General features: G+C 38.3%; 1 protein-coding gene across 5 annotated transcripts in view; it reads left to right on the top strand.

Annotated features, from left to right (window-relative positions):
- The window catches only part of STRN3 (striatin 3), a gene marked incomplete at its 5' end in the record, with an annotated part of 43,448 nt that overhangs the window by 4,582 nt on the left and 10,998 nt on the right, over positions 1-27,868 (top strand). For 2 of the 5 annotated variants that reach the window (XM_083452535.1, XM_083452538.1), the window contains 8 exons: positions 10,800-10,903; positions 13,145-13,218; positions 14,148-14,229; positions 14,538-14,708; positions 15,339-15,471; positions 16,839-16,980; positions 22,330-22,440; positions 26,913-27,053. In XM_083452535.1, the coding sequence (XP_083308661.1) occupies positions 10,800-10,903; positions 13,145-13,218; positions 14,148-14,229; positions 14,538-14,708; positions 15,339-15,471; positions 16,839-16,980; positions 22,330-22,440; positions 26,913-27,053 (958 nt within the window). The remainder of the gene's footprint in view (positions 1-10,799; positions 10,904-13,144; positions 13,219-14,147; positions 14,230-14,537; positions 14,709-15,338; positions 15,472-16,838; positions 16,981-22,329; positions 22,441-26,912; positions 27,054-27,868) is intronic. The other 3 variants (XM_083452536.1, XM_083452537.1, XM_083452539.1) reach the window with 3 other exon arrangements.

Here is a 27,868-nt window from a genome sequence, read left to right as displayed (position 1 = left end):
CTGCTACAAAAGATGTGTTGGTGCAAAAAGCAAAGCAGAACTTTTTTTGTCAAAACTAATGTTCAGGCAGCTAATTTCTTCATGACAAATTTAAGGCTGTAACATAATGATTTTATTAAAAAGAAAGGAAGCAATAATAAAACAATAGAATTGGAGTTGGAAGAGACTTCAAGGGTCATCTAGTCCAACCCCCTGCAGTGCAATAATCTCAGCTAAAGCACCCATGACAGATGGCCATCCAACTTCTGCTTAAAAACCTCCAATGATTGAGAGCCCACCACTGTTGAACAGCTGTTACTGTCAGAAGGTTTTTCTGATGTTTAGCAGGAATCTCCTTTCTTGTAACTTGAATCCATTGCTTCAGGTCCTACCCTCTGGAGCAGGAGAAAACAGGCTTGTTCCATCTTCCATGTATCAGCCCTTGAGATATTTGAAGATGGCTATCATATCTCCTCTCTTGTGCAGGCTAAACACACCCAACTTCCTCAACTGTTCCTCAAAAGGCTATGTTTCCAAATCCTTGATGATTTTGGTCACTCTCCTCTGCACATATTCCAACTTGTCAATATCCTTCTTAAATTGTTGTGCCCAGAACTGGACGCAGTACAGTGGTACCTCGGGTTACATACGCTTCAGGTTACAGACTCCGCTAACCCAGAAATAGTGCTTCAGGTTAAGAACTTTGCTTCAGGATAAGAACAGAAATCGTGCTTTGGCGGCGCGGCGGCAGCAGGAGGCCCCATTAGGTAAAGTGGTGCTTCGGGTTAAGAACAGTTTCAGGTTAAGAACGGACCTCCGGAATGAATTAAGTACTTAACCCAAGGTACCACTGTATTCCAGGTGTGGTCTGGCCAAGGCAGAATAGAGCAGTGCTATTACTTCCGTTGACCTGGACACTATACTTTTGTTGATGCAGCTTAGAATAACATTACCTTTTTCCCTGCTGCATCACAATGTTGACTCATGTTCACCTTGTGGTCTACGAAGACCTCTGGACCCTTTTGACATGTACTACTACTAAGACAAGTTTCCCCCATCTTACATTTGAGTTCTTCCTGCCTAAGTGTTGAATCTTACATTTGTTCCTGTTGAAATTCATTTTTTAGTTTAGGCCCAGTGGTCCAATCTGTTGAGGTCAACTTAAATGACGGGAAACAATATTGAAAGAACAGATAAATGGGGAAAACGGTATAAGCAGAGTAGTGGCTGCAGGTTAAATATTACTGCAAGAGATAAATGGTGGTAAGTGTTTGCAGTACAGCCAAAACTGCCAGTTATGCCATAGTGACAGTAATTGAGTTTGGAAACAAGCTAGGCAAACTGCTTCCTTGATCATAAGGAAATGTGGAAAAGCATCCACTGGGTCAACTGAGAATATATACAAAAATAAATATACAGTGGTACCTCGGGTTACATACGCTTCAGGTTACATACGCTTCAGGTTACAGACTCCACTAACCCAGAAATAGTACTGGACCATAAAGAAGGTTGATCGCCAAAGAATTGATGCTTTTGAATTATGGTGCTAGAGGAGACTCTTGAGAGTCCCATGGACTGCAAGAAGATCAAACCTCCCCATTCTGAAGGAAATCAGCCCTGAGTGCTCACTGGAAGGACAGATTGTGAAGCTGAGGCTCTAATACTTTGGCCACCTCATGATAAGAGAAGACTCCCTGGGAAAGACCCTGATGTTGGGAAAGATTGAGGGCACAAGGAGAAGCGACAGAGGTTGAGATGGTTGGACAGTGTTCTCGAAGCTACAAACATGAGTCTGACCAAACTGCGGGAGGCAGTGGAAGACAGGAGTGCCTGGCGTGCTCTGGTCCATGGGGTCACGAAGCGCCGGACACGACTAAACGACTAACCAACAACATAGTAATGTGGCTGAAAAACTTGATAAAAATGAGATTCAGAACTGTCCAGCAAACCCCCATTAATTATAGAAAAGCAGACCAGGTCAGCCAGTTACAGTGAGGGAAGCATTAAAACTATACAGTATTTAAAATAAAGCAATTCATTAGTTTCCTATAGTTTTAATGCTGAGTTTATAAGTTATGTGATATACTGGTTAAATGATGTTCTTAGCTAAAGGTTAAATATGTTCTATGTGGAGAAGGATCAATATGGTTTTAAAAAGACAATTGGCGATATTAGATGTGTTTTAAATATTTATCTCAACGAAGTGTAATCCCAACATCATTGCAGTTAATGGATTTTGAGGTGGCTTTCAATTAAGCGGAATCACAGTTATTCAAATAAGCATTAATATATTTTTGGGACATCAATATCATGAATGACAGTAATAAACATAACTAGATTGGTTATAAATGGTTAATTGTGGAAACTGGTATTTCTTGAAGGGAGTTGGGCGAAACTGCATACTCTCTTCACTATTCAGTTTTTGTGGTGAGACCCTTACTATCTTAGTTCAGTCTGAAAGGAATATAGATGAGTTGATGGGTTGCAGCATGAGAAGAAAGTGAAATCCCCTTCTCCGCATCCTGACTACAGCCCTTCTCAGGCTAATATACTGGTTGAGTCCAAGATGACTGAGCCACAAAGATGATAGAACCTGCAAAGAGGATGACTGTACTTCTTGGATATGTTTGACGTGGTATTTTTATATGAATTGGAAATCAGCAACATTTTTGTACAAAGCATTTCTGATGCTGCATCTTGAATATAATATCAAAACAAGGTAACAAAGTATTTTACAATTTATAATATTGGAATAAACATGCTAAAAAAACATTCAGGAGCCAACTTGAGGAGCTGATATGACCAGCTCCCTTGTCCTGATTTCTGCTCTTCTGCCTTCCCACAGGTCTTAAGTAGCTCCAGGGGAGGTGGGGGTGTTGCCCTAACAACTTAATGATTTAATCATGGTAACAAGAACATGATACATTGTCTATGAATTACCATATTTGTGAATTGGAAGGGTGTTTACTAGAACAGGTGTAAAGTTTAAGAATAGTATCTCATTTACAAAGCATATTCAGAGCCTTTTTTTTTTTTAAAAAAGGGGGGTACCTTGTGATTTCAGTGTTAATACTGAGACTGTGACGCCACTGGAATTGAGTTTGGTTTGGTTTTAAATCCACATGTCTTGGTCTTTCACACTTTCTCTGCGTTATTGGTGCTGGTCACAACTAGAAGCTTGCTGAATAAAATTCCCTTTGGAAAGTAGGGATTGGAGGTACAGTGTTTTGGTAGTTTTATTGCTATCTAGTAGTTCAGTTCTAGAAGATGGTACCCAGGAATTATTGTTCAGCCTCTTGACAGTTATGCTGTGGGCTTTCATATGGCTTTGTTTTATCTGCCATGCTATTCAACAACTGCATGAAACCAGTGTTAGAAACTCAGACATATACGTTAATCGCCAAATGAGATCTTAAACCTAGGTTACAGTCGTCACAACGAAATGTCTAGGTGCCTTTTTGTGGTGATATTTATTAATTTCATTTCTATACCGCTTTAGATTTTAAAGAAAAAATTCAAAAGTCTTCTACAACACATTAAAACATCAGATACTGTAAAACAATCCAGAATAAAACGAATTTAAGTTTCAAGGGAAATATATCACTTTGCTTTCCTCATAGTTATTTACTTACTTAATTTATATAGCTGCCCCATAGCAGAAGAACTGTAGGAAGCCAGTGTGGTGTAGTGGTTTGAGTCTTGGACTGGGACCTGGGCCTTCTTGGTAGTGGTGCCCTTGGTAGTGGACAGGGAATAATAATAATAATAATAATAATAATAATAATAATAATAATAAAAAATTATTATCATCATCAGGGTTCAAATCCTCCTCAGTCATGAAGCTCACTGGGTGACCGTGGACCAGTCACAGCTTTAGTCTACCTCACAGGGTCATTGTAGGGATTAACTGGGGAGGAGGGTGAGCCATGTACTCCTTGGAGAAAAAGGTGGGATATAAATGCAATAAATAAGCTTTTCTGCTTGCCTGCTTAAGAAAGCAGTAAGGGCCAGCCAGATAGAGATGTCAGTCGCCAACTTGGCACCCACAGATTTCCAGTGGTTGCAGTTGGACCCGCGCCAGTAGCATAACTGTCCTGGCGCCTGGGGAATTTCTATCACTAGAAACCACTGTGGGTGTGCTGAGGTGTTACCAATATGTGGCTGGCACCCAGCTTTATATCTCCTTTTCATCTAATCCAAGTGAAGCAGTGAGTGTTCTGAACAAGTGCTTAAACTAGGTAACGGACTGGACTAAACTAAGACTTAAACTGCAGTGTGTTGTATTTGGGACTGCCTTTGAAAATGTTCTTGAGACGTCATTTGGTACATAATACAGCAGCCAGGCTATTTATTGGAACTGGTATTAATTACTCCTCTACATGGTCATTTGCTCTCTCTTCCAGGCAGTTTCCATTGGGATCCTTATCAGCTGCTCTTCTTCGGGATCATCTGCTTAATGAAGTGAACAATGTGGTTACTAGGGAGAGGGCCTTTTCAGTGGTGGCGCTCAGTTTATGGAATGATCTTTCCAGAAAGCCTTGCCTGGATTGTGGTTTTCCTGGAATCATGTGAATACCTTTTTTCCCCTCCCAGGACTTTTAATTTCAGTTTTAATCATAGTGGGTACATCTTTCTGGTGTGCTAGATCTTTGCACCATTCCCCTCTTTCTGTTGATGATTTTATATTGCTTTCATTTTTTTTAGATGCCGTAGTCAGGCTAGTTTTAGATTAGCCTTGCTATTTTTATTTTTTAAAAAAGTTTTTGGCATTTGTGCTCCGTAACAGTTTGAACAGTATTGGTATATGTTTTGTTTTTGTCAACTTCCCAGAGAACTATGTTGTATTTGTAGTATAAGTAGTTGTAAGAATAGTGAAATAATAAATAAAATGCAGCATTACAGATGCACTTTGTGCCGCTCATATTAGAGACACAGTTTTTGCTCTGATTAGGATAACTAATGTAGCTGGCGTTCTCATGCTCCTTTCTCCTGTGGCATGTGTCTAGTCTCTTCCTTTCATTGATGTGCCATAGGTGGTCATGGTGTGGGAATGACAAAATAAATTTATTACAGAGTACAGTCATACCTCATGTTACGTCCGCTTAATGTTATGTTCTTTCAGGTTATGTCCTGCGGCGACCCAGAAGTACCGGAAAGGGTTGCTTCAGGTTTTCGCCACTCACGCATGCGCAGAAGTGGTGAATCGCAACCCGCGCGTTCGCAGACACACCGCTGCGGGTTGCGCTCTTTTCATGTTGCGGACGGGCCTCCGGAACGGATCCCGTTCGCAACCAGAGGTACCACTGTATAACAGTATAACAATTTTTTGTTGGAATAGACTTACATCCTTGAAGTAAATGAGTTTCAGAAACAAGCTTTCAATATTATTTAGATTCCGGTACAGAAAACCCCCCACAAATGAACAAGTGGTTTTGAAAAGGGAAGGAGTGTCCGTTTATCCTGTTGATTCACTCAGCTCCTTTTGAGATGAAAAATTTGCAATGCATCTTCACACTCAGTTAAAACTTGCTGAATTTGTAGCAGGAACACTGCTTCAAAATAATCGCATGCCTTCCTCAAAGTGATTTACAATAAATAACTATTAAAAACAGTAACAGAAGAAAGCCACTTTGGGAGCATTTGAAATGCGGACCAACTTGATTTTGCATCGGATCTTGTGTAGAGATTTTTCTCTGAATACTTACCATTGTCTTCCATATAAAACTGTTGTTTCTATTTGAACTCTCTTGTACAAGCTGTTTGCCCTCCTGGACTACTTTATGTGAGAAAAACAGTTCATTCCACCTTTAATCAAGACTGTGCAGTTCTCCGTAGGAAAGTCCCCTGTTGCATAAGAAACTGACATTAGCTGTTCTACTGTCAGCCTTCACACAATATCTGTATTGTTCTTTTTTCTGTCATCTCTGCTGCTGTTTTTAACATTTCGCTTTCAGTTATAATTAACACATATGACGCTGATACATTTACATAATGCATGATGGAAAACTAAATTTGTGAGAGATATAAGAAAGTAGCAAGGGGTGTCATATCAAATTTGTTGGGGAGGGTTACGACTTAGCGTGTAGAACCCATGTGTATGATAGCGATACAGGCAGTCCAGAAGCTGATCGTGCATTCTTTTCAAGCATAAAGGGATGTGTGAATGCACTTTTGCTTACTTAAACAGCACTTCCAAATAATCCTTGAATAAATCCAACTTGTGCTCTTGCTCTCCTCATTCAGATTCATAGTTTTACCAACTTTGTAAGCAAGCTGCATTTAGAAGAATTCTGTAATAAGCATCGGAGCTCCAGTTTCACAGGGAAAACCTTGGGTTGAGATCATCCAAAGCAATACAGTCTCAATGATACATGTAATATCCTTATAATATTGATTGATATATTATTGATATTACATGTAACCAAAAAAATATAACCACCACTATTAAAATAAATAAATAAATAAATAAATAAGAAAGTGAGTAACCATTTTTGGCCCAGAAACCTTCCCCTAAAGGAACATTTTTGACCATCTTATGGAAAATTGTTCCCTAAGGGGGCAAAATGAGCCTGCTTTGGAAAGGGAGTTCTAGAGCCAAGTCTTACATACTAAAAAGGCTCTCAGCATGGTCTCCAGAAGGCACATTTCTGTGATGCTGTGATGCACAGTAGGGTCTATACTAATGATTTCAGTAGGCAAGGAGCGTCTTATCAGAGATGGTGGTCCTTCAGATATCACTGTTCCAAACAAGGAGTTAAGAGATCTTTACCAGCACGTTGAGTTCAGCCCAGAGTCTTTATGCTTTCTATCAGCTGCCCTTGTCAACAGCTTGGTTATACCATTCTGGACTGATTGTAGTTTCCAAGCACTCTTACAAAGAAATGTTAGAGAAAGGAAGGTCTAGGATTGGCTCACTCTTTCCTGGATATTATAATTTCTAGAGATCTTGTGGTCTGTATTCTCTGGTTCCACCTTTCCCCCTAACACCATCCTAATCAATTTATTCTTGGAGGAAATCACCATTATCCCACTGATGGAAAAAATATACCGTATTAATTTTTGTTGAAGCATGGACACTGTCATGGCTCTCATAGGACTGACATTGTTTCCTTGTTATGACCATTTAACATTTGTTCAGTCCTTCCACAAGTATCTGTGCAACTCATTCTCAGAATAGTGTTGCGATTGATAAATTATTATGGGGAGAGCCTCGCTCAAACTTATTAATGCCATGTTATGCCGTTGTATACTTTGAAACAAACAGAGAATCAGGCTCCATTGAAGAAGGGAGGAAGGGGCATTGAACACAGTCACCAGATATCCTGCTTTCTCCAGCTGCAGCCTGGCTTAGGCTTGATTGAAGAAGGATAATCAAACACGGTTTCTAGGCACTACTGTATTCCACAGCACCAGAAGTAGAAAGGGAGACAATTTGCAGTCTTTGGAATTTATAAGCTGTGTTAAGCTGTGTTATATCATAGCAATTCTTCGTAAGTTATTTCTGTCTTCATTTATTATATTTTATAATAGTTAGTTTTATAATAGTTATTTCTGTCTTCATTTTTTATATTTTAGAAAAATATTGGTGTACTTTGCTGAAATAATAACCAGTGCTGTGAATAAATCTAGTAGCAACACGTCCTATATATGTCTATTTAGATAGAAGGCAGTCCCAGGGTGACATACAGTTTTGTCCATCTGCAAGCAGAACACTTGTGCAATGGGACTTCCCTTTCCTCTTCTTCCTCCTGCACCACCCCTAAAACTGCTGTGGAGAGTAGGAAGAACATCTGGAGTTGATTTGGGAGGGTGCTGCAGGAGGGAATGGAGGAAGATGATGTCCTGGTACTTCTGCTTGTACCACATTGAACATCACCTGTTGAGTTCAGTGGGATTTACTTTTGGTAAATAGAGAATTTGCAGACTAATTCTATATGTTTATTGATGGATGCCTTCTAGTGTTTTCTTGATTCATGCAAAGCGTACTTAAGATTGTTTTGTAGCTGGGACAGGTACAATTACATACCAGTCACTTTAATGGCTCTATTTTCACTATCCTTTTTTTAACATTGTTTTTTTTAATTACGTTTTGAAATAGGCAGGTGGAAATATACAACAGGTTCAGTGGTAGAACTAGACTATTTTAAATACACATGGCTTAAGCATCATGAATGATTCCAATATAAGTAGAGCACCCACACGATTTCATGTATATTTGCCTAATATCAGATTGGAATATTACCTACCAAGAAAGATAACATGCCATATAATGGAAAATCACTGGTGCGTTTCTAATTGCTTTGTGGCCATTCTTGACTAATTAATTTTTATGGTAACAGTGATGTACTATCAAAGTGGTAAGAAAGTAAAACTCATTTCTCAATATAGACTAAGGTTAATAACTCAGATTGTGTCGTGTACATTTTTATGTACAACTTACCTGAGCAGATTGCAGTTGATCACTCTTCCTCCGCACAATGACAGGAAAGTAGGCTGACTGTCAGATTTTTCTTTCTTCTCCTTAGCTATATATCACAACCCACTTGTGTCTCAGTCGTTAATGTAGTCACTCTGGTGGGAGGAGAACCTGTGGATTTAGCTGGCTGGCACTTAGCTGTTACCTCTGGAACTGTGTTTTGTTTATTAAAATTATTCGTATACTGCCTTTTATTTCAAAGAAATGTCAGAGTAGTCTACAGAATAATAAAACAGGATGTAATTAAATAGAACAACAAAAACCTTTTCAATAAAAATATGTATCAGTCAAAGTAACCAGAAATGCCAGGAAGTGGGATTAACAGTTGGGGAAAGTTCAGGGAAAGAGGTATATTTTTAATTATTGGCAGAAGCATTTAGCTATCAGTGCCTGCCTTATCTTCATAGGGGGATTATTCATTCTCTGTAGTCGCCACCAAAGAAAAAGCCATTTTGGTGTTCTGTTTAATACTCTGAAATACTCTTCCACCAGCTACATTGCTGTTCTAGGAAATTAAATTCCTTTTTACTTTGCTTGTAGCCATTTTGTTGGGTTGTGAGGAAATCCTGGCTGCTAATAAGGTGCACAGAATTTTCATCTACAGTTTGGGTAGGACCTGAATGAATGGATTCAAGTTACAAGAAAGGAGATTCCAACCAAATACAGTGGAATCTCGGTTGTCGAACGTAATCCATTAAGGAAGACCATTTGACTTCCGAAACATTCGACAACTGAGGCACAGTGGGCGGTTGGCAGTTTCAATGGAGAAACGTGCCTCAGAAGCCATTCGACTTCCAAGGCACGTTCAAAAATGGAAGCATTCACTTCTGGGTTTTCGGAGTTTAGGTTCCGAATCGTTCGGCTCCCGAGACGCTCGAAAACTGAGGTTTCACTGTATTAGGAAGAACTTTCTGGTGGTAAGAGTTGTTCGACATTGGAACGGACTCCCTCAGAAGGTGGTGGACTATCCTTCATTGGAAGTTTCTAAGCAGAGGTTGGGTGGCCATCTGTCACGGATGCTTTAGTTGTGATTCCTGCATTTAAATTTTTCTCTGATGTTTATTTTCCTTTTGTCTTTTTCCTTTTATTTTCCTTTGCTCCCCCCCCCCCAATCTTTCCTCTCTTCTTGTTTCTTTCCTTTCCTTTTTTCTTCTTTTCACATTCTTTTCCTTCTTTCTTTTTTCAGTGGATATATTTAGGGCCTTTCTTAAGCTCCAGGGTTTGTGTACTCATGGGTGGAAGACAGGGTAATGTCGGTCTTCCAGGGTGAGAGGTTAGGAGGAGAAAGGAAAGATGCCAGGTAAAAGCTGGGAGGGGCTGCTACCTTCTGTTGGCAGTGGGGGCTGAGAACTGACTTTAGGAGAGGACTCTAGACTCTTGTTTTTATTTTTTGTAATTGTTATCTTATTGTATTGTGAAATTAATAATAATTACAATAACAATAATTATAGTAGTAGTAGTGGCTGAAGGTGTGAGGAAATTCCACAATAATGGAGTTTTTCTTGTGCACCTCTGAATCCAAACCAATGAATACTTTCTGGTCCATTTTCATAAATGTTTCATAAGACTTTAAAAGTAGATACAAATGATCCTATATGGAAAGGACATTCTAATTATGTGTCAGAGTATAATGTTTTCTCCCAGAATATAATGTTGCATTTGACAAGGCTGCGCTTCAAATGCAACATTTCTGTCACTTCAAAGTGAAGAATAGAGCACAGGTTTAGGGATATCATATGCAGGATAAACACAATAGATCCAGATTTTACTGTTACATTTTATATGTGAGTCGTGTGCAGACCTGTTCCTTCTGTTGTCAACTATATTAATAATGCAAAATCTTTGACAAGCTGGTTAATCTCTCAGAGGGTTTTGAAAGAACATTTATGTTGACTGTAGAATTTGATTTACTGGAATTTATTGGAAATAAGGGGTGTGTGTGTGTGTGTGTGTGTATGTGTGTTTAAAATGGTTTGGTTTATTTTTAGTGCTGTTACTGGCATCCTATTATTATTATTTTTAAAAATTGCAACACCTTGCAGATTAGTAACATCAGTTGAAATTGATCAGACTAATTGACTATTAAATCATTTTACTTTTTCACAAAACAGGAATTTCTATTAGGTCACATATAACTTAAGTCCATTGAGCTCAGTGGGTCTGTTCTGAGGATGACTAATATTGATTCTTACTCATTGTTTATTTGTTTGTTTATTACAGGAGTTTTAAAAATAAAACTTGGAAATATGCCTTGAAAACTTCTGGCAGGAATATACATTCAGTGATGATATATGTGAACAAGAGACTTGAATTGAAAATTCTAATTTGACTTTTATGTTTTCAGGCTCGGATCGCATTTTTGCAAGGTGAAAGAAAAGGTCAAGAAAACTTGAAGAAAGATTTAGTAAGAAGAATAAAAATGTTAGAATATGCATTAAAACAAGAAAGGTATGTGTACCAATTCTCTAATCTGAGAAATTTGTTGGATATTTTAAAATGTACATTTCCTGTAAGGAAATTGGCCACAGGTTAGAAAATATATTGACTAAAAGAAAAAGGGGGAAAGCAATCCACTTAATGTTTGCATGGCAAAATCTCATTTCTGACTTGGATCTGCCCAAAATAAACTCTCCTGTTACTTGAAGTGCTTTGACAACTCACATCAGCAATTTCTGCCATCAGTTTTTTGTTGCAGACGCTGGGATTGTTTCTGAATTCCACACTGCACTATTTTCTTAGGGAGATAGCCACCTAATTGTGCAGTGGATGTCTGCTTGCACAACAGGACTTCTTTTCTGTTGACATTCAGATCACATTTTGGGGGGCATGTTGGGTGCTGTGCAGGAAAGGAGGAAGAGGAAGTCCCATTCTGCAAGTGAAAATCTGCCTGTGCAACACTGGCGGCCACTTTTATGTGTGTGTTTTTGTATGCAATGTAAAGTATTTTAACTTACCAAGTCTTGATTAACGGAAAATAATCCATGGGCCTTTTCTGCCTTATAATAATTCTTACTGTAACGTGTTGTCACAGATGTGATAAATAAAGGAGCCTGATGGGATGAACAATGTCAGATTATGAGTATACTCGGACATTGTATTTAAAATCCCACAGATGTGACATTCCATTTTTTTCAGATATGTGGAAAGCCTCCCTTTTTCCTATGACAGCACTATTGTGAATGCTTCCAGCTTAAGAATTTTGCTGCAGTAGTGATCATGACAGTTGCAAAACAGTATCTATTGACTGAACAGAAGCAGTGAGATCTCTGAAAAGTTGTAATTTAAAGGAAATGGAAAAGACCTTTTGTTACAATTTGGGAAAGTAACATTTTCTGACTTAATAGGGAAGTTGCAAGCTTGTACAAGAAGCATGCTTGCTTGAGACTTACAGGAATAACAGGAGTTTACGGAAATGAAAATTTTAAAAATGCAAGAGAGCCAAGCCTTCATGGCTACAGAGCTTCAATGCAGTATAGTTGTGCAAGCAGAAAATGATTAGACCATCAGTTAAGAATTCTACACTTCTACTCTCTTTAATGAAAGGCAGGAAGTCACTGGGTTCAAACAATGCCCTGTTTGGCATATACTTAACCATCCTCAAACACAGCATTTAAAATAGAAACAAAATGGATGGGTAGCTGTAGCTCAACTGCAAGGTTCAGAAAAAGGGAACTAAATGATCAAGGGAGTTAGGGCAGGTACCCTGTGACGAAAGGTTGCAGGATGGAGGGCTTTTTAGTTTAGAGAAAATCTGAATAAGAGGTGACATAGAAGTTCATAAAATCATGCAAGGCATAGAGAAAGTGGACAGAGAAAATTTTCTCTCCTCTTGTACCACTCAATGTTGTGCATATCCATTGATACTGAATGTTGATAGACTCAGGAAAGAAAATACTTCTTCACATAACATATAGTGGAAGAAGGTGGAAGATAGGCCTATCAAGCGTTACTGGTCGTGATGGCCATTGGAGTCAGTATGCTTCTGAATACCAGTTGCTAGAAATAGCAGGAGTGGAGAGTTCTCTTGTGGAGGAGTGGAGAGTTTCTCCCACTTGCAGATTTCCACAGGCACCTGTGGTTGGCCACTGTGACAACTGAATGTTGGCCTAGATGAGCCACTGAGAGTAGATTTTCCCTTGGCTTTTCAGTGCCTGACATCTGCTTAGTCATTTAATGATTACAATTTCCTGTTTGTTTTAGGAAGTGGGTGACTCTTTTGGTACTCCTACCTTTTTCACTAGGTCATTACATGAAATAAAATTTTGGAGGCTGTATGCAGAGTCACGTGTGTCTGTTTTACAGTTAGAGAAATGAGGTAAAACTATTTTTCCGTTGTACATTTGTGGTTCTTATTTTTTAGAGAACACCAACTGCCAGAAATAGCTGCTATGGATATGTACTTAACAGGAATATTAATTTGTAGTATGTTGCATCTGAAGCAGCACTCATACTGTATTGCCCTCCTCCCTTCTGTCCCCGGAAAGTTTCTCCTGAGAGTGGAGGCCATTCGTGAAAGATTTCCCCTGACCTATAGAAGAAGCTTTATGGGGCTGCAGAGAGAAGAAGGGGACAAGGATTCCCCTTGCATGAGTGTCTTTGTGAGCATTGCTTTTAGATGCAATGCAGTGGGAAAACACAGAGGGAATTAATTTTCATTACTGATCAATATGTTTATGTTTAATTTTTAAGGGCAAAATACCATAAACTAAAATATGGCACAGAATTGAACCAAGGTGACTTGAAAATGCCAACTTTTGAATCAGGTAACTATTTGCAACCATTGAATTTACTTTAAATTCTTCTATTGCTCACTTTTTATATAAAGAGAAATCCCTTCCCAACTGTGTAAGCAGTATCTTTATACAGTTCCAAGTGAATTTATTTCTATGCTAGTTTTTATTGTATGGCTTTGTCTTTATGCTGTGATTAATTTTCAGTATGATTTATAACTATGATTATAAATCAGAGATAGATCTCAGTATCTGGGCTGAATGATGGTGTGTGTGGAAACGCTCCTTCAGATGGCCCTAATAGTGTGATATCCAGATATTTGTAAAAATAGGAAAGCAGAGATTCCAAGAAACAAAGAAGAGTGTGTGTGCGCGTGCGTGTGCTAATTCACAAATGATATTCTGCTAAAAGTATAAAGTCCTCAGGAAAAACTGGGGAAGATAAAAAAGAACAGGTCCATAAAGTATCTTTTTAGTTTTTGAAAAAGCGGAGTCTTGTATGGAGTAAGAGCAAAAATTCCTTGGCTGTTACTATCTCAGGGTTTAAGTGCATCCCCCATGTATAAACAAACGTTCACATGGAAAGTTGGCATAGCAGGAGTATATGCATTTCAGAAGCTATAGCGTAGTCTTCCAAATATGCTTGCTTTCCCATGCATTTTTAACTGGGGAGCATTCAAACATGTAACCCTTACGTGCAATCAGAAGCGATAAAAAACATAAGAACTAAAAAATAGAATTAGTTTTTCTGTCACTGTTTCATTTTCCACTTTGCAGCCAAATGACTCTTAAAGACAACAAAAAACAAACCCCACAGACTAAACCAGATCCTTAATGGAGCAGAATCTTCATCAAAATAAAATTGACAGGACATAGAATAAGTAAAATCTACTATTCTGTGTGCCGCATTCTGTACAAGACTTGCAGGGAAAGTGTTACTAAAGTGTTATTTTGCATTTCAGAAGAAACCAAAGATACAGAGGTTCCTACAGTACCTCATAATAGTCAGCTAACCTGGAAGCAAGGCAGACAGTTATTAAGACAGTAAGTGTTACATTTGTATACTTTTCATATATTTATATATACTGTATTATTTTATTTTGAGATTGTCTTATGATCGCTTATGGTAGCCTATACACATAGAAGCAAGTATTTTAAAATATGTCTTTCTTATGGGGAAGTGTTGCATGGGAAGCAACACTTGGAAGTGCAAGTGCAAATCAGTAATTTGTTTTTAAAAACCCAAAACAATTCAGTATTGATACCGTAAATCCTTGTAAAGCACATCTTATTTAGATATGTGGGCGTTTGTGTATATATGCAAAGATAATGCGTTCACTCTTATTCATTAGGTATCTTCAGGAAGTAGGTTACACAGATACAATATTGGATGTACGGTCACAGAGGGTGAGGTCTTTACTTGGGCTTTCCAGTTCAGAACCAAACGGCTCAGTGGAGACTAAAAATTTGGAACAGATTCTTAATGGTGGAGAATCAAAACAAAAGGGACAGGACAATAAAAGGTAGGCAATGCAATGCTATTTATTCATTCTAAAAACTTATATCCTGTCTTTTGTCTGAAGCAGATGTCTATACAGTACCTAAAAATTGACATCCTTTTTATCTACGAGAATCTACTGCATTAGAAAGTGATAATCGTAATATGTATAAATCCAAGATGTGTTTCTTCACTTAGAGGATGCTTCTATTTTCAAGTGAGAAGCATTCTGGGCCTTCATGGGATGTGAATTGCTGCTTACTTTCCTCAGGGGATCTTTGGTCTAGTTTGGAGATACTAGAAGCAACCATCCTGCTTTTGCTGTCTTCTAGACCTGACACTTTTTACCACTTCCTTCAAACTGTGGCACAGACAACCTGCTACAGACTGAGAAAAAAGCAACATACTGCCCTGCCTTCCTAGAGAATAAAAAAGTGGAAGGAGGTGAGGCAGTAATTAAAAAATACCTGTTCTTTGTGCCAAATCCTCGGAGGAAAAATCTGAAAATTTAGCTAGAAATCTTTGAAATCCCACATTCCTTGTTGTCTTTGTGTATATCAATGAGATTTTTAAAAGGGTTTTCTTGACCATGGAATCTTAATTCAGAAAGCAGCCATAGCTGTTTACCAACATTGAAAATATTTTTCTCTTTTAGGAACCCTGGTGATGTTCTTGAAACATTTAATTTCTTGGAAAATGCAGATGATAGTGACGAAGAAGAAGAGAGTGACATGATAGAAGATATTGCAGACGGAAAAGAAAAACACCGGATAAATAAAAAACACAAAGTAAAAAAAAAGTCTTAGTTTTATTGTTCTGTTGTTCAACCCAACAGCACAGATAGGGTCATCTTATTACCACTGTCAGTACACAGCTAGTAATCCAACAGATTTTGGAATAAAGTTAATTGAACCTACTTGAAGAGTTTAAGACTGTAACTTCTGCAGTGCTTCCCTGAACTGAGGTAAAGCAGGCTGAAAATAACTGGCTGGAATAGGTACATAATGTATTGAAATGTAGAACATATAATGCTCCCTTATATCTGTTCAGATGGTTGAAAGTCAATATGGCATGGTGATTGAGTGTTGAACCAGGATTGGAAAGAGCCTGGTTCTAATCTCCACTCAGCTATGAGGTTCACTGGGTGGCCTATGGTAATCTCCATTTTAGTCTAATCTCCCTCACAGTGCTGTGAAGATAAATAGGGTGAGGGAGATGATATATGGTGAGGGAGATGACAAGGTGCACTATCTTGAACATCTTTGAGGAAAGCGGGTGGTATAAATGAACTAAGTAAACCATTTCTTTTGCACATCACAGTAACCCACAGTTTAGTGCTACATGCACAAGCTGCAGTGAGCCTTGAACTCCTCTCATGTGGCTGACAGGAGAAGTTTGAAAGCTTATGCATCTGCTTCTACGTGGTTTCCTGTTTTGCCCAGTCTAACAACTGTGATTTAAATTAGTTACGGTGAGCTTCAACAAGCCAGATTTAAAACAGTGGTTTGAAGTTGTCTTGCTTGAAATTAGCCTTCATCACAGTTTGTTGCACCAGACAACACAGCAATTAAAGGAAAGTAAAAACAATAGCTTATGAACGCCTTCTAAGTTGGGAGAGGAGTGTGTCTGGTTCCCCATGCCCATGCACATCGTGCCAATCCAATGGTGGAGAACCAAACTGATTAGATGAAGAAAATTTTGAGTGTTTGAGGGGTTAATAATATGGAGGCATCAATAGTAAAAAGGGTTCTCTACTACAATCACAAACCTGTGTTTTCAGATAGTGTGTCTCCTTATCAGCACTAAAACAATTCCTTGCAGATTTTAACTTCATATACATAGCTGTAGAGTAATAGCACAATTTAATCTCCTTCCATATTTATTATTTTATTTGTATACTGCCCATCATCTGAACTTCACATAGTAGTTCACAACCCAAAATACATAACACAAACAAACAAAAATAAACTAAGAAGCCCCTTTATACAAACACGTGTAATGGATTAAGTACATTTAATGCATTGCTCTTTATTTTAGACAAAATGATATTTGTATTCAGAAGTACACCAAATGGCAATCTTGGGGGAGAACCTAAAAAACATGGTTTCTCATAGCGTATTGTCCCTAAAACTGATTATGTCACGATCTATTTTAGATTGGAAATGAAGGGCTAGCAGCTGACCTAACAGATGATCCAGACACAGAAGAAGCCTTGAAAGAGTTTGATTTCTTGGTAACTGCAGAAGATGGAGAGGGAGCCGGAGAGGCAAGGAGTTCAGGAGATGGGACAGAATGGGGTAAGAAGTGTAAAGAAAGAATCACATGAAACTTAAAGATAATTCTCTGTGTGCCCGCACATATGCATCAAAACCAAAAACTGAATTATTTGTGGTATTCAGATGCTATAAAAAAGGAAAGAAAAAAGAATGAATGGTAGATTTCATACTCTTTAATTACAAAAGTCTAAATGTATTCAGATTTAAGTATGACATCTGTTTCTCCTTGTATTCCATTTCCCTGTGTGCTCTTATTTCTTAGAATTTTAGCCTAAGTTTGGTGGTCAACCTTTTATTTCTTATCCTATATCTTCTATTCTTTCCTTGCTTAAGCAGATAATAAAATTTCCAATCATTTGGGTGGTTTTTTTAAATAAGTAATTTGTTTTGTTTTTATTTGTTTAAGATAAACTAATACTGGAAGCAGATGGTGCATTTACTGTTGGCAAGACCGGCAGCTTAGTATTCTAAATTGGTTATTTCCCCCCAGAATATATAATGAATTTTAAAATAATGCAATAATATAAATAGTTAAAAAAGCATGCTTACCTGGAAGTTCCATTGAAATCAATGGGACTTACTTTCAAGCAAGATAGATAGCAAGGTGCCTGTAGTTATAAACAAAGTATCCAAAGTGGGATCACTATAGTGGGATCACTGTATTGTGTAATATAAAGTAAGCTATTTGTTGCAAAGACAGCTCTTATTTATGTGCTTTTATTCCCTAATTTGCAAATAGTAAAATTTATTTCCTGAATTTAATTCGCTTGCCCCAATTTAGAGAACTCCACATATAACAAAAGGCTACAAAAGTGCCTGTTGTTTGTTGTGACTGCTTATTTGGAAGTGTAGAGCTGAAAGTCTTTATAATCTGTTAACAATGTAGGCTTCTGCTGCTCAAAGCACCCAGGATGTTAAATATACGGGTCATTCCCCACTTTCTGCTGTCCTAGAAATTGAGTTGATGAGCATGCTAAAAAGTTTCTGTACTTTGATTAATTTAACTGGATTTGTGTAGCAAACTTGGCTTTACAACATAAAACTTTTCTTTTTGAACTAGCTGTAGCACTTCAATCAAGAGTTCAAAATGCTGAAATAGAAAGATCAAACACTAATTTGATCCACCATTTATATAAAAAAATTAGACCACTGTTTAGATGTTTATCTAAAAGTCATAGAACAAGTCTTATGCCAAGATGCTTGGCCGACTCCAGACTTTATGCTGGCGAGAGCATCCCACTGGGATTGTAAACTGCAGAGCCATACTTATTTAGGTGTCAAAAAGTATTGATCCAGTTCAGTCTGCTTGATATTTCATAATGCCATATCTTCACAATCATTGTCCAGATTCCTGGATCTTTTAGATTTTCCCATCACTTATAGGCAACTGTTCCCATTTTTTAGCAATATGGTCTTAATGAGCTCTTCCCAGCTGTGTAATGGTTTTCATGTTGACCTCTGGCCCTTCTGAGAACCTCAGAATGGGAAACCTAAAGGAGGCAGACACTGAAAAGCTCAGCAGTCCCAGCCATGCCCTTCCTGCAGTCAACAGAGTTTGGTTCAAGGGGTGCTCCTGTCAGCAGGTGGGAGGTTCTCTGCTTTGTCTGCAGCTCTTTGTGCCACTTCTGACACTGCTCCAGAGGCTTGGGGGACCCTCCAGAGCTGTGTAGGAAGGTGGCACTGGGGGCTGCAGAGGTTGGGAGAAATCAGCAGAGTCAGTCAGGCAAGCAAGCAGCTTTTCGCCATTGTATCAAAAGCAGTCTATGGGCATAAGGAGCCTTTCCGTATATGAAAGGTGAAGCTTGGCTCCAGCTATTAGCAATACCATTTGAAATGCAAAGATAAAATTTCCTGTTGGGTTTGCTGCTTTTTCTTTTAAGGGGGGTTTCTGCCACATCTGTTACTTGTGCCTGTTTCAGCATTTATATTGCGATTTATTTATTTTTGATAATGAGGGTTCAAGTACCACTTGGGCAGCAATCTACCTTTTCTCCTAGTATTGTCTGTTTTTCACCCCTCCACTGGGTGAGGAACCATACTTGTGCTCAGTGAAATTCTCCTGGTGGATGAAGGGAACTAGTCACAACTGGGTTAATATTTCCAACTGGCCTAGGCAGGAAGCTCTTCAGGTAATTTGCTTGTACTCCTCATCTCTTCAGTTTAGTTTCCTATCTGACTCAGGGCAGAAGTTGATTTTTCTCATCTTGCCCATCCAGAAAGAATTTAAACTACATCTCCCCTATTTTTCACAGCTCTGTTTTTAGCTGCTTTATTTTTCCAGCTCCTTCTTTTAAAAAGTTTTTCCCTTGAGGCTTGGCTTCACCTCCCACTGCATGCCTCCCCATCTGTTGTTATTCTTTGGACTCTTGTTTGGATACTTGTTTGGCCCTGTTTTAAGAGTTTTTTTATAGTGCCTGGATCTTCCAAACCACCTATTCTTGTTGTAAAGATTGTATTCAGTAGTTTTCTAAAGCATCTTTCAAGGTTGGGACAAAAAATGAAAGTGAGTTCTCAGGAGGGAAACAAAGGTCTCCTACTGCCAGACCCTTTATGTAAGAGCTTCTTAAGATCAAAGCCATTGAATGTGTTGCCACTTCAGATTGTTTTCTTGATGCCCACATAAATCCGCCCATAGGGAGTTACCGTAATCCTTTATTTTTTAAAAATTGAGCAAAATCTAATGAAATTGACTCTTTCCTAATTCATGTCGGGTGGGAAGAACTCGAATTAAGTACAGCTGCTTCTTCATCACTAGAACATAGGCTTTACAAATCAGATAAATTTGATCAGTTAACTAGAATTGTATCATTATTAATATAAAAGCATAGGAATCTGTCAGGCCAATGGTCCATCTAGCACAGTTTTGTCTATAGTTAATGTCAGCAGCTCTTTGGGGTTTCAGACAGGAAGTACTTTCCAGCATGTCTGGCAGGTGCTGGGGACTGAATCTGTGACCCTCTGCATGTGACGCAGATGTTCTGGCACTGAGCTGTGACCCTTTCCCATTCCTTTGGTAGTACTTAGTGTACTCAGCACCAGAAACAGTTTAGTCATGCTGGCCACATGACCCGGAAAACTGTCTGCCTGAAAGTGGAGATGAGCGCTGTAGCCCATAGTCAAATTTGACAGGACTTAACTGTCCAGGGGTCCTTTACCTTTATATTTACTTACCTATTCAGTGTAAGGAACAAAGGGGAGAGAGAAGTGAAGAAACTCGTTTCAGCATCCACCCTGTGCATTTCACGTTGCTGTCTTGGTGAAGTCCTAGCACCTTTCCCCAATAATTTGTGGCAGCAAGAAAAGTCTTGGATATTGCAAAAGGATTCATTCCATTCAGTTAGCATATGATCTCAGTCCATGCTTGCTCCCTTGTCTGCCAACAGGTATTGGTTGTTGTAATAGACTTTATTCAGCAGATACTTGAATAGTATGTTTGCCACCAATTGGAATTGCTTCTTGGGGATCCATTCCTTAGGTGTTTCTAGTAGCAGCTTTTGTGTTCTTTTAATGCAACTTTATCCCATGCTCAGGCAGCTATAAAAATGCAGTCTTCCTTTAGTGAACCACGGTTAAGCCCAGTGTGTAAGCATTATTCCTATAGTCAGGTGGGGATGATCATAATTTAATTTAATGGTTGGTTTCTAGTAGAGAGGAAGCAACATTAAAGTGTCCTTCTGAACACCTATTATTAAATATAGCATTTAAATTGATTTTCTACCTGACCTAAATAACTTACTCACTTGAAGCAGAAATAATATAACATTTGGTTAAAACTTTTGAGAGTATTCAGATCACACTTCTTGTTTTGATGAAATCAGGTGTGGACCCCTGTAATTTTACATCACCAGCTATCTGCTCCTTCATAAGTAGCTGGATGTAGTGCCAAATGATAGTGGATAGTGGCTCTTTTTTGTTTGTTTGAACCCAGCCAGGTTCGATCTTGCAGAATCTCCCAGTTACCTAGTCAACGTCTTCCCACAGTAAGATAGTCAGAGAAGGAAGTGCACACTTACTCCTAAGCTTATAATGTGTATTATCCTGGAAGTGTGAACTATCTCGTAAACAGGAATAGAGACTGAATAAAACAAAAAAGTACTTAATTGTGTAGGAAAGAAATCGGGTACTTATGCTTGCTTGCCTACACTATATTAATAGGAATGCTGGCTGGGGACTTCTAAGTTGCAACCTAATCCTTTATATACTTAGAAAGGAGCAGGAGTAAGGCAGTGAGGAGGAGCACAGCTGCACACCTGGCTTTCCAGGTGTAGTTGCAGTGCCTCTAGACTCCACTGATCTGCCCACTTTGCATTGACTTCACTTGCCTCTTAGAGGAGACCAGCTGTGTGGTGCCACCACTCCTCACTGACTGCTCCTGGAAGTAAGTACTGTTGAGTTCAATAGGGATTAGTTCCAAGTAAGTAGAGCACAAGCATTAATCTTACAAAAATCCACCTTGGATCATGATTTACTAGTTCATTAAAATATGTATATTTCATATGCTCAGAACACATCTATTGACCTTGCTGTAGAGTGGAAGTGGGCTATGTTTCCTTACAAGCTTTCTCAACTAAGTGTGCCTGTGCTAATTCTTTTAAGATAACACCATACCCAAGCTTATTTCATACAGACTCAGTGTCTTCAGTGGAAGTTCTATGCAATGTGTTTTATAATCTGGGTATAAATGCTTTAATGTTCATTACTTAAATTATAAATGTAGACAAGCCTATTCTTCCATCACTCCCCCCCCCCCCTTGAATTTGTCGTGACTGCTTGAGTTACAGCATACATTGAACTGGTGCACTTTTTTAATTAAAAGAAGGAAAAAAGAAACACTGTGAATTTCGTTAATGTTTTTAATAACCTGAAACAAAAGAAAACCTTCCCTTTATAATGATTTGGATGTGTTTTAGCACTACTAGATATTATTGCATGTAGAGCAAGACCGGAGGAGAAATGCATGGTAGTTTTCATGAACAAAATGGTGCTGACACTTAATTCAGTTGCACATTCATGAGTTGTATTGCATGGAAAATATTGATTTGCTTATTTAAGTCTGGCTGAATAATTTGTTAATATTGTCTTACTAAAGATGCAGTAATTTCATATATTAGCGTTAATCCATTAATTTTTTCATATCAGTGAATGCAAAGAAGTTTTTCTTCTTTACTGTTGACAAATTATTATAATGTGTGGGGAATATTTCATTTTACCAAAAGGGAAGCATTTTGCAAAACAGTAACAAACTGCACCTTTATAATACTGAAATGTAACTGAATAACATTTTGTATTGATGATTAACCTATAACACTCACAGACAGCTTGCATTGCCAACTGCTGATTATTTTTGTTTCAATAATATGCTGCATGTAGACAAAGATGACCTGTCCCCAACTGCTGAGGTTTGGGATGTAGACCAGGGACTAATAAGTAAACTGAAGGAACAGTACAAGAAGGAACGAAAGGGGAAGAAAGGGGTAAAGAGTAAGTGCAGATTCTGAATTTTGACAGGTTTTTTTTTAATGTATTCTGTTTTTACTGCTCCATTTTAACACTTTGCTATTTGGGGGGCAACCAACTTTAACTTTCCAACATAAATATGCAAATCAGAACTATATCTCAAATGAAATTTAAATATGCTAACCTGGTGAAGGGAGCAGGAGGTGGACCAGTTGCTTCAGCGTTCCTTAGGAACAATTTGGAAAGAAAATGAGAACTTGAAACCTGAGACAAATTAATAGTGTTGTGTCTTCCTTTGTCTGTTTGCCAAAGTTAGTAGAGTTGTTTTTTTAAAAGGACTTTGAGGAAGCAAGAGAGTTTTCTGTCTGTGAAAGGTATTTCTAACAACAGTCTGCAGATTTTGGCTTGGCCTACTAATTAAGGACTAGTACTAGGACTTGGGAGGAGCCATATCTCATTGCACTTCACACTGCTACTGCTAAAATATCACATGAAGTGAAGTGGGAATCAAACCGTCCCCCAAATCCTCATGCTTGCAGAGGGTTTGGAGGGACAATATCTTTTCTACCAGTTTGTGCTGACTTTGAAGAATGAAAGTAGCAAAAGGGAACCTGAGCAAAAGGGGCTGAGCTTTGTCTGTGGCTTTGCCAACAGCACAAAGAGTCTTGTGCTGCTTCTGCAATAGTCATCCAGAAGTAAGAGTTTTATCCTTTCTCTGCTGTTCATGGAGAACTCTGGGAAAAGGATAGTTGTTGGTGTAGAAGGAGTTGCTCCTATTGATGATCAAGCAAGTCTGGCAGCTAATTTTGTAGCTTAATTTTCACCATGCTGAGTGTGGGGTTGATAAATTCAGCATCTTCTTCCCTCAAACACTACTGGGATGACAAGAGTCTGCAGCAGGCTTTCGTTTTTTAATCTGAGAATCTCAGTGATTCTCAAACTCGGCAGTGGTGGAACACACAGTATGAACTTGAAATGGGGAAAGGATCCTGCAGCATAGATAGAGATACTTTCCTCCCAGGAGCAAATATTTAGCACTGTAATCACCAAACCTGCTGTGATAACCATAGAAGCTGCAGAAAGGCAAGGAACAGATCGGAGCTTCTAGCCACATCAACTGCTATCGCCCTGCCAACTAGTTTGAGATGTCCTATTCTAGTTCTCATCCTAGGCAGTGTTGGATTAGTTCACCAGTCCACAGATTCTTAAACACATCAGTTTCCAAGAATTCTGTTCATTCATATTCTTCAGCAATAGTTTGGAGGACTTGGAACATAGCCAGGGTTTTTAAGCCAGGGTTTGAGAAATGCTGCCTAGCCAGATAAACTTTGGTCAAGATAGAAAGTAGACTTAAGGCAGAAGAAGCAGAAATGTAAAATATATACAAGGGGCAAATCCAACACTGTGTGAACAGACTTCCTCTCCCCTTGCCCCCAAATCTGCTTCAGAATGTTCACTAAACTTCTGAAACAAATTTTGAGGGTGCATGGAGGTCTGTGGGGGGGGGGGAGAGAGAAAGGGAAAGCAAATATCTGTTTTGCTCACACACAAACAGCATTAGATATAAACATCAGTCTGTAGATTTGACATTGTTGCCCAGTTATAATTGTGTACTCTGAAGTTAAACCCATCAGTGAGATTTTCTTCCACAAATGCATGCATAGGAATGCTGTTATCAAAGCATATCTTTTGTACTCTTGTAGCAAAATATTGATGCTAGATTGGCTTTGTATGCAAACATTTAACACTATAAATAGATTTGTGCATGCATTTTTTTCATTTTTTTAAAAATAGTGTTGCATGTTCCTTGCATTATATGCTTAATCCAATACTAAATACTTTATTCTGAATGGGTCTTTCTTGCCTCCTCAGGAAATGCCCCATGCCCATTATATAACTCTATCCTGTGCTGACAAATACAGAGACGTCTGTTGTAAAGTTATTATGGAGCTGCAATATATGTTTGGAGACAGATTCTGCTTCCACATCAAACTATTTTGCAGCATATATATTTAAAGTATATAGGATAAAATGTTGGACTAATGAACCGTTTCTGCAGTAACGTGTCTATTTCCTCACAAATAGTAATGAAATGGTGTACATGTTGCAAATCTACAGAAAACCAAAAAATGTAGAGCAAGTTCTACAAGAGTTTAGTAATCAGAACAGCTGGATATTACGGGCACAGCTGTTTTCCTTGGTGCTAGGGAATCAGTGTCCTCTGCTTGTAATATTCCCAGGTGATGCAGCTACTAAAATAACTTCAGGCTTTTCAACAGAAAAAAAATCAACAGGATGCATCTGATTTATTGAAGAAAAATGTCTTTATATAAAAATGCATATCCCTCCTTTTCCCAACAGAACCAAGGCAGCCAATCCCACAAAGAATGCAACTGTACTAGAACAGTAATACACAAATGGTTCTTCACATTCTGATTTGATCTCTACATAACAAATAGTTGGAACTTCCAGTGACTGCCTCTGAAAATGTTAATAGGTAGAAGATAGCATGATGCTACGTCAGTTCTATATTGATTTCAATGTGACAAGTACAGAGTTTGCTCTTGGGTTTCACCAATTGGGTAGCCTGACTTGTAAAATATGTTCATTCACACTCCTATTCTTGTTAGTGCTGTTCACAGTACACTCTTGGAATTCAGAGAACATTCAGATGTGCCACATTTCCCAAGTAAAGATGGCACCACTTCATAACACAGGGCTTCAGGTCTCCTTTAAGAATCCTAGCAGTTATGGAGTTCCTGTCGTGGAACACAGTAATCTCTGTTTCTACCCATATCCGACATCATCTCTTTGTTCAGACAGAATTAGTGGGCAAAGTGAGACCCACTTCAAATCCTTAGAAACTAGCATTTAGGGTATGATTGAGCACCCCCTGATTCTACCCACTCTGTAAAGTTCCTTTCCCTGTTTTGCCAGCATTCTTGCATTCTTTCTCTTGAGACAGTTGGCAACTGCCATAAGACTAGGCTGTGTGTTCTATTTACAACACAGACATGATTACTCAAGGTCCTGGTTTTAAAATGATTAGCACTTTAGAGTTTATAGCCTGCAGGATAGCACTCTGCAGCTCTCCTCTTGTTGATCTCCCTGTTCAGATATGCTTACAGGTGTCTCTCAACTCCTTGTCCCAAGAGCAACTGTGTTCTTCCAAGTTTGTACTGTCCATCATTTTTTCTCAGTATAGAAGTGGAAAAAATCATATCTTGTATAGTCTCAGAAAAGTGCAGAGATGATAAAAGTTTCAATATTAGATAAAAGCATTAAAAGCTTGGTGAGGGTGGAAAGGCTTGGAAAGGGCTGTTCATAATTTTGGTCTAGTAACTAAAAGCTGATTTGTCTTTTGTCACTTAAACATACTGACAGTGGGAGGAGGCATGGGCACGGGGTAAAAGTGAAAACTAGTGCAAAGAGGGACCACAAAATAGACGTGAGTAGTAGTGTCATCAGAAATGGGGTTGGGAAGGTGAAAAGCGAACTTAGCAGTTGCATGGAGTGGGAAGGGGAATGTAGTGAGTTAATGTGGGGGGAATGGAAGGGGTGTTGGCAACCCTGGTATGTGCATATCTAGCACTTTTTAGAGTGTCAGTAAATGGCATGGTCCTTTATTTCGCTTTGTGTAGAATAACTCCATCTTTTGTAATATAAGGACATTGTGTTTTATTTAGTGATAAAACTTGGATGCGTAGGGAACTTGAAGTGAAAAGAGTAGTTTTAGAATTTATTGAGAAATTTATTTATTGTAATGAAGGACTTGTGGTTACCTGGCTAAGAAGAAGAGCTGGTAGTTCTGTTGGCCAAAAGCAGACTGAGGAGACTCCACCTCCTATCTCTCTGATTTTCAATCTATGATTCTGGTTTATTATTTATGAAAGTTTCTTTGGAGATTCTGCACTCATTTTAGTTTAAAGCACTTTATAGGCCAGAGTATTAATTTGAAGTCAACTTTCCAGATACAATAATTATTTTATCAAATTTCTTACAACTGATAAATGAATATTTTTAAATTGCCCAATTACCTATTTAAAAACACAAAAGGGGAAAGTTAACAGTTTGTTGCCTCCCAGCCACCTATTCACCTTTACTTTTGTCCCTTCTTTTGGTAAAGTTTGTTCTTTCTTGGTGATGCTAGCTTTTAATATAAATACTGGATTTTTTTTGTCAATATATAATTAATATGCATTTGTTCAAGGATTACATTCTTAGGGAATTCAAACATTCAAGCTTCTCTTTTATCTTAAGCACAGCAAATAGCAATTACACAAAGAACAAGTTGGAATGCTTTAAAAAAGAGATCTTAATTCATTTTCCAACGCAACATCATGTAAATATATATACACACACACACACTCCATCATGTGTCTTATAACGAGATTACATTCAAACAATAATATTGATTAGCAAACTGGGCATGTAAATGGCTGTCAGGTCAAGCGGTGGCAATCAAATGAACCTTTGCTGCTGACATTAATTTACAGGGGTCAACAGGACTAAACTGCACGACATGATAGCTGATCTGGGCGATGATGAGCTACCCCACATCCCTTCAGGAGTCATTAATCAATCTAGGTCACCCTCTTCTAGAATGACTGATCATGAAGGTGCAAGAGCAGAGGAAGGTACAACAAATTCACCTACTTATTTTATTTTTAGAAGGTTTTCTTTTAAAACCACACTTGTATAGCCCCTCCAAACCCATTTAGATGCCATTGTTGCTGGGCAACATGGATTTGCAAAAGAATACCACTTTAGTCCTTTAGCTTTTTTTGTCTTGTATAACAGAAATCAATACCCAGATTTTGTATGTTTACTTGATTATAAAGCTTAATAATATAACAGTGGTGCGTAGCAAATATTAAGCAACAATAAGGTAAATTGGTAAATGATACCCTTCTCTGAAGTTTTATTAATTCTACTTTATTGAGAATATTTTTTTAAAAAAAATCTGTCCTTATCTAAACATATTGCACCAGTGTTGAGTGGAAATTATTTGTGCTTTGCTCACCACCTGAAATAAAATGCTGTAAGCTCAGCATTTTAGCGTTGGTAATCAAAGTACCGTATTTTTTGCTCTATAAGACTCACTTTTTCCCTCCTAAAAAGTAAGGGGAAATGTGTGTGCGTCTTATGGGGGCGAATGCAGGCTGCACAGCTATCCCAGAAGCCAGAACAGCAAGAGGGATTGCTGCTTTCATTGTGCAGCGATCCCTCTTGCTGTTCTGGCTTCTGAGATTCAGAATATTTTTTTTCTTCTTTTCCTCCTCCAAAAACTAGGTGCGTCTTGTGGTCTGGTGCGTCTTATAGAGCGAAAAATACGGTACATGTTCTGATGTTTTCAAAATTTCAACATCAGTCCCAAATTTGTTCCTAAAATATTCCCTGAAACAAAGAAAATCCTATCTTAAGGACAGTTCTATCTTAAAAAATAAAAAAA

This window comes from Podarcis tiliguerta (genome assembly GCF_965153285.1).
Source record: "Podarcis tiliguerta genome assembly, chromosome: 1".
Lineage (NCBI taxonomy): Eukaryota > Metazoa > Chordata > Lepidosauria > Squamata > Lacertidae > Podarcis > Podarcis tiliguerta.
This window is presented reverse-complemented; position numbering and strand designations above follow the sequence as displayed.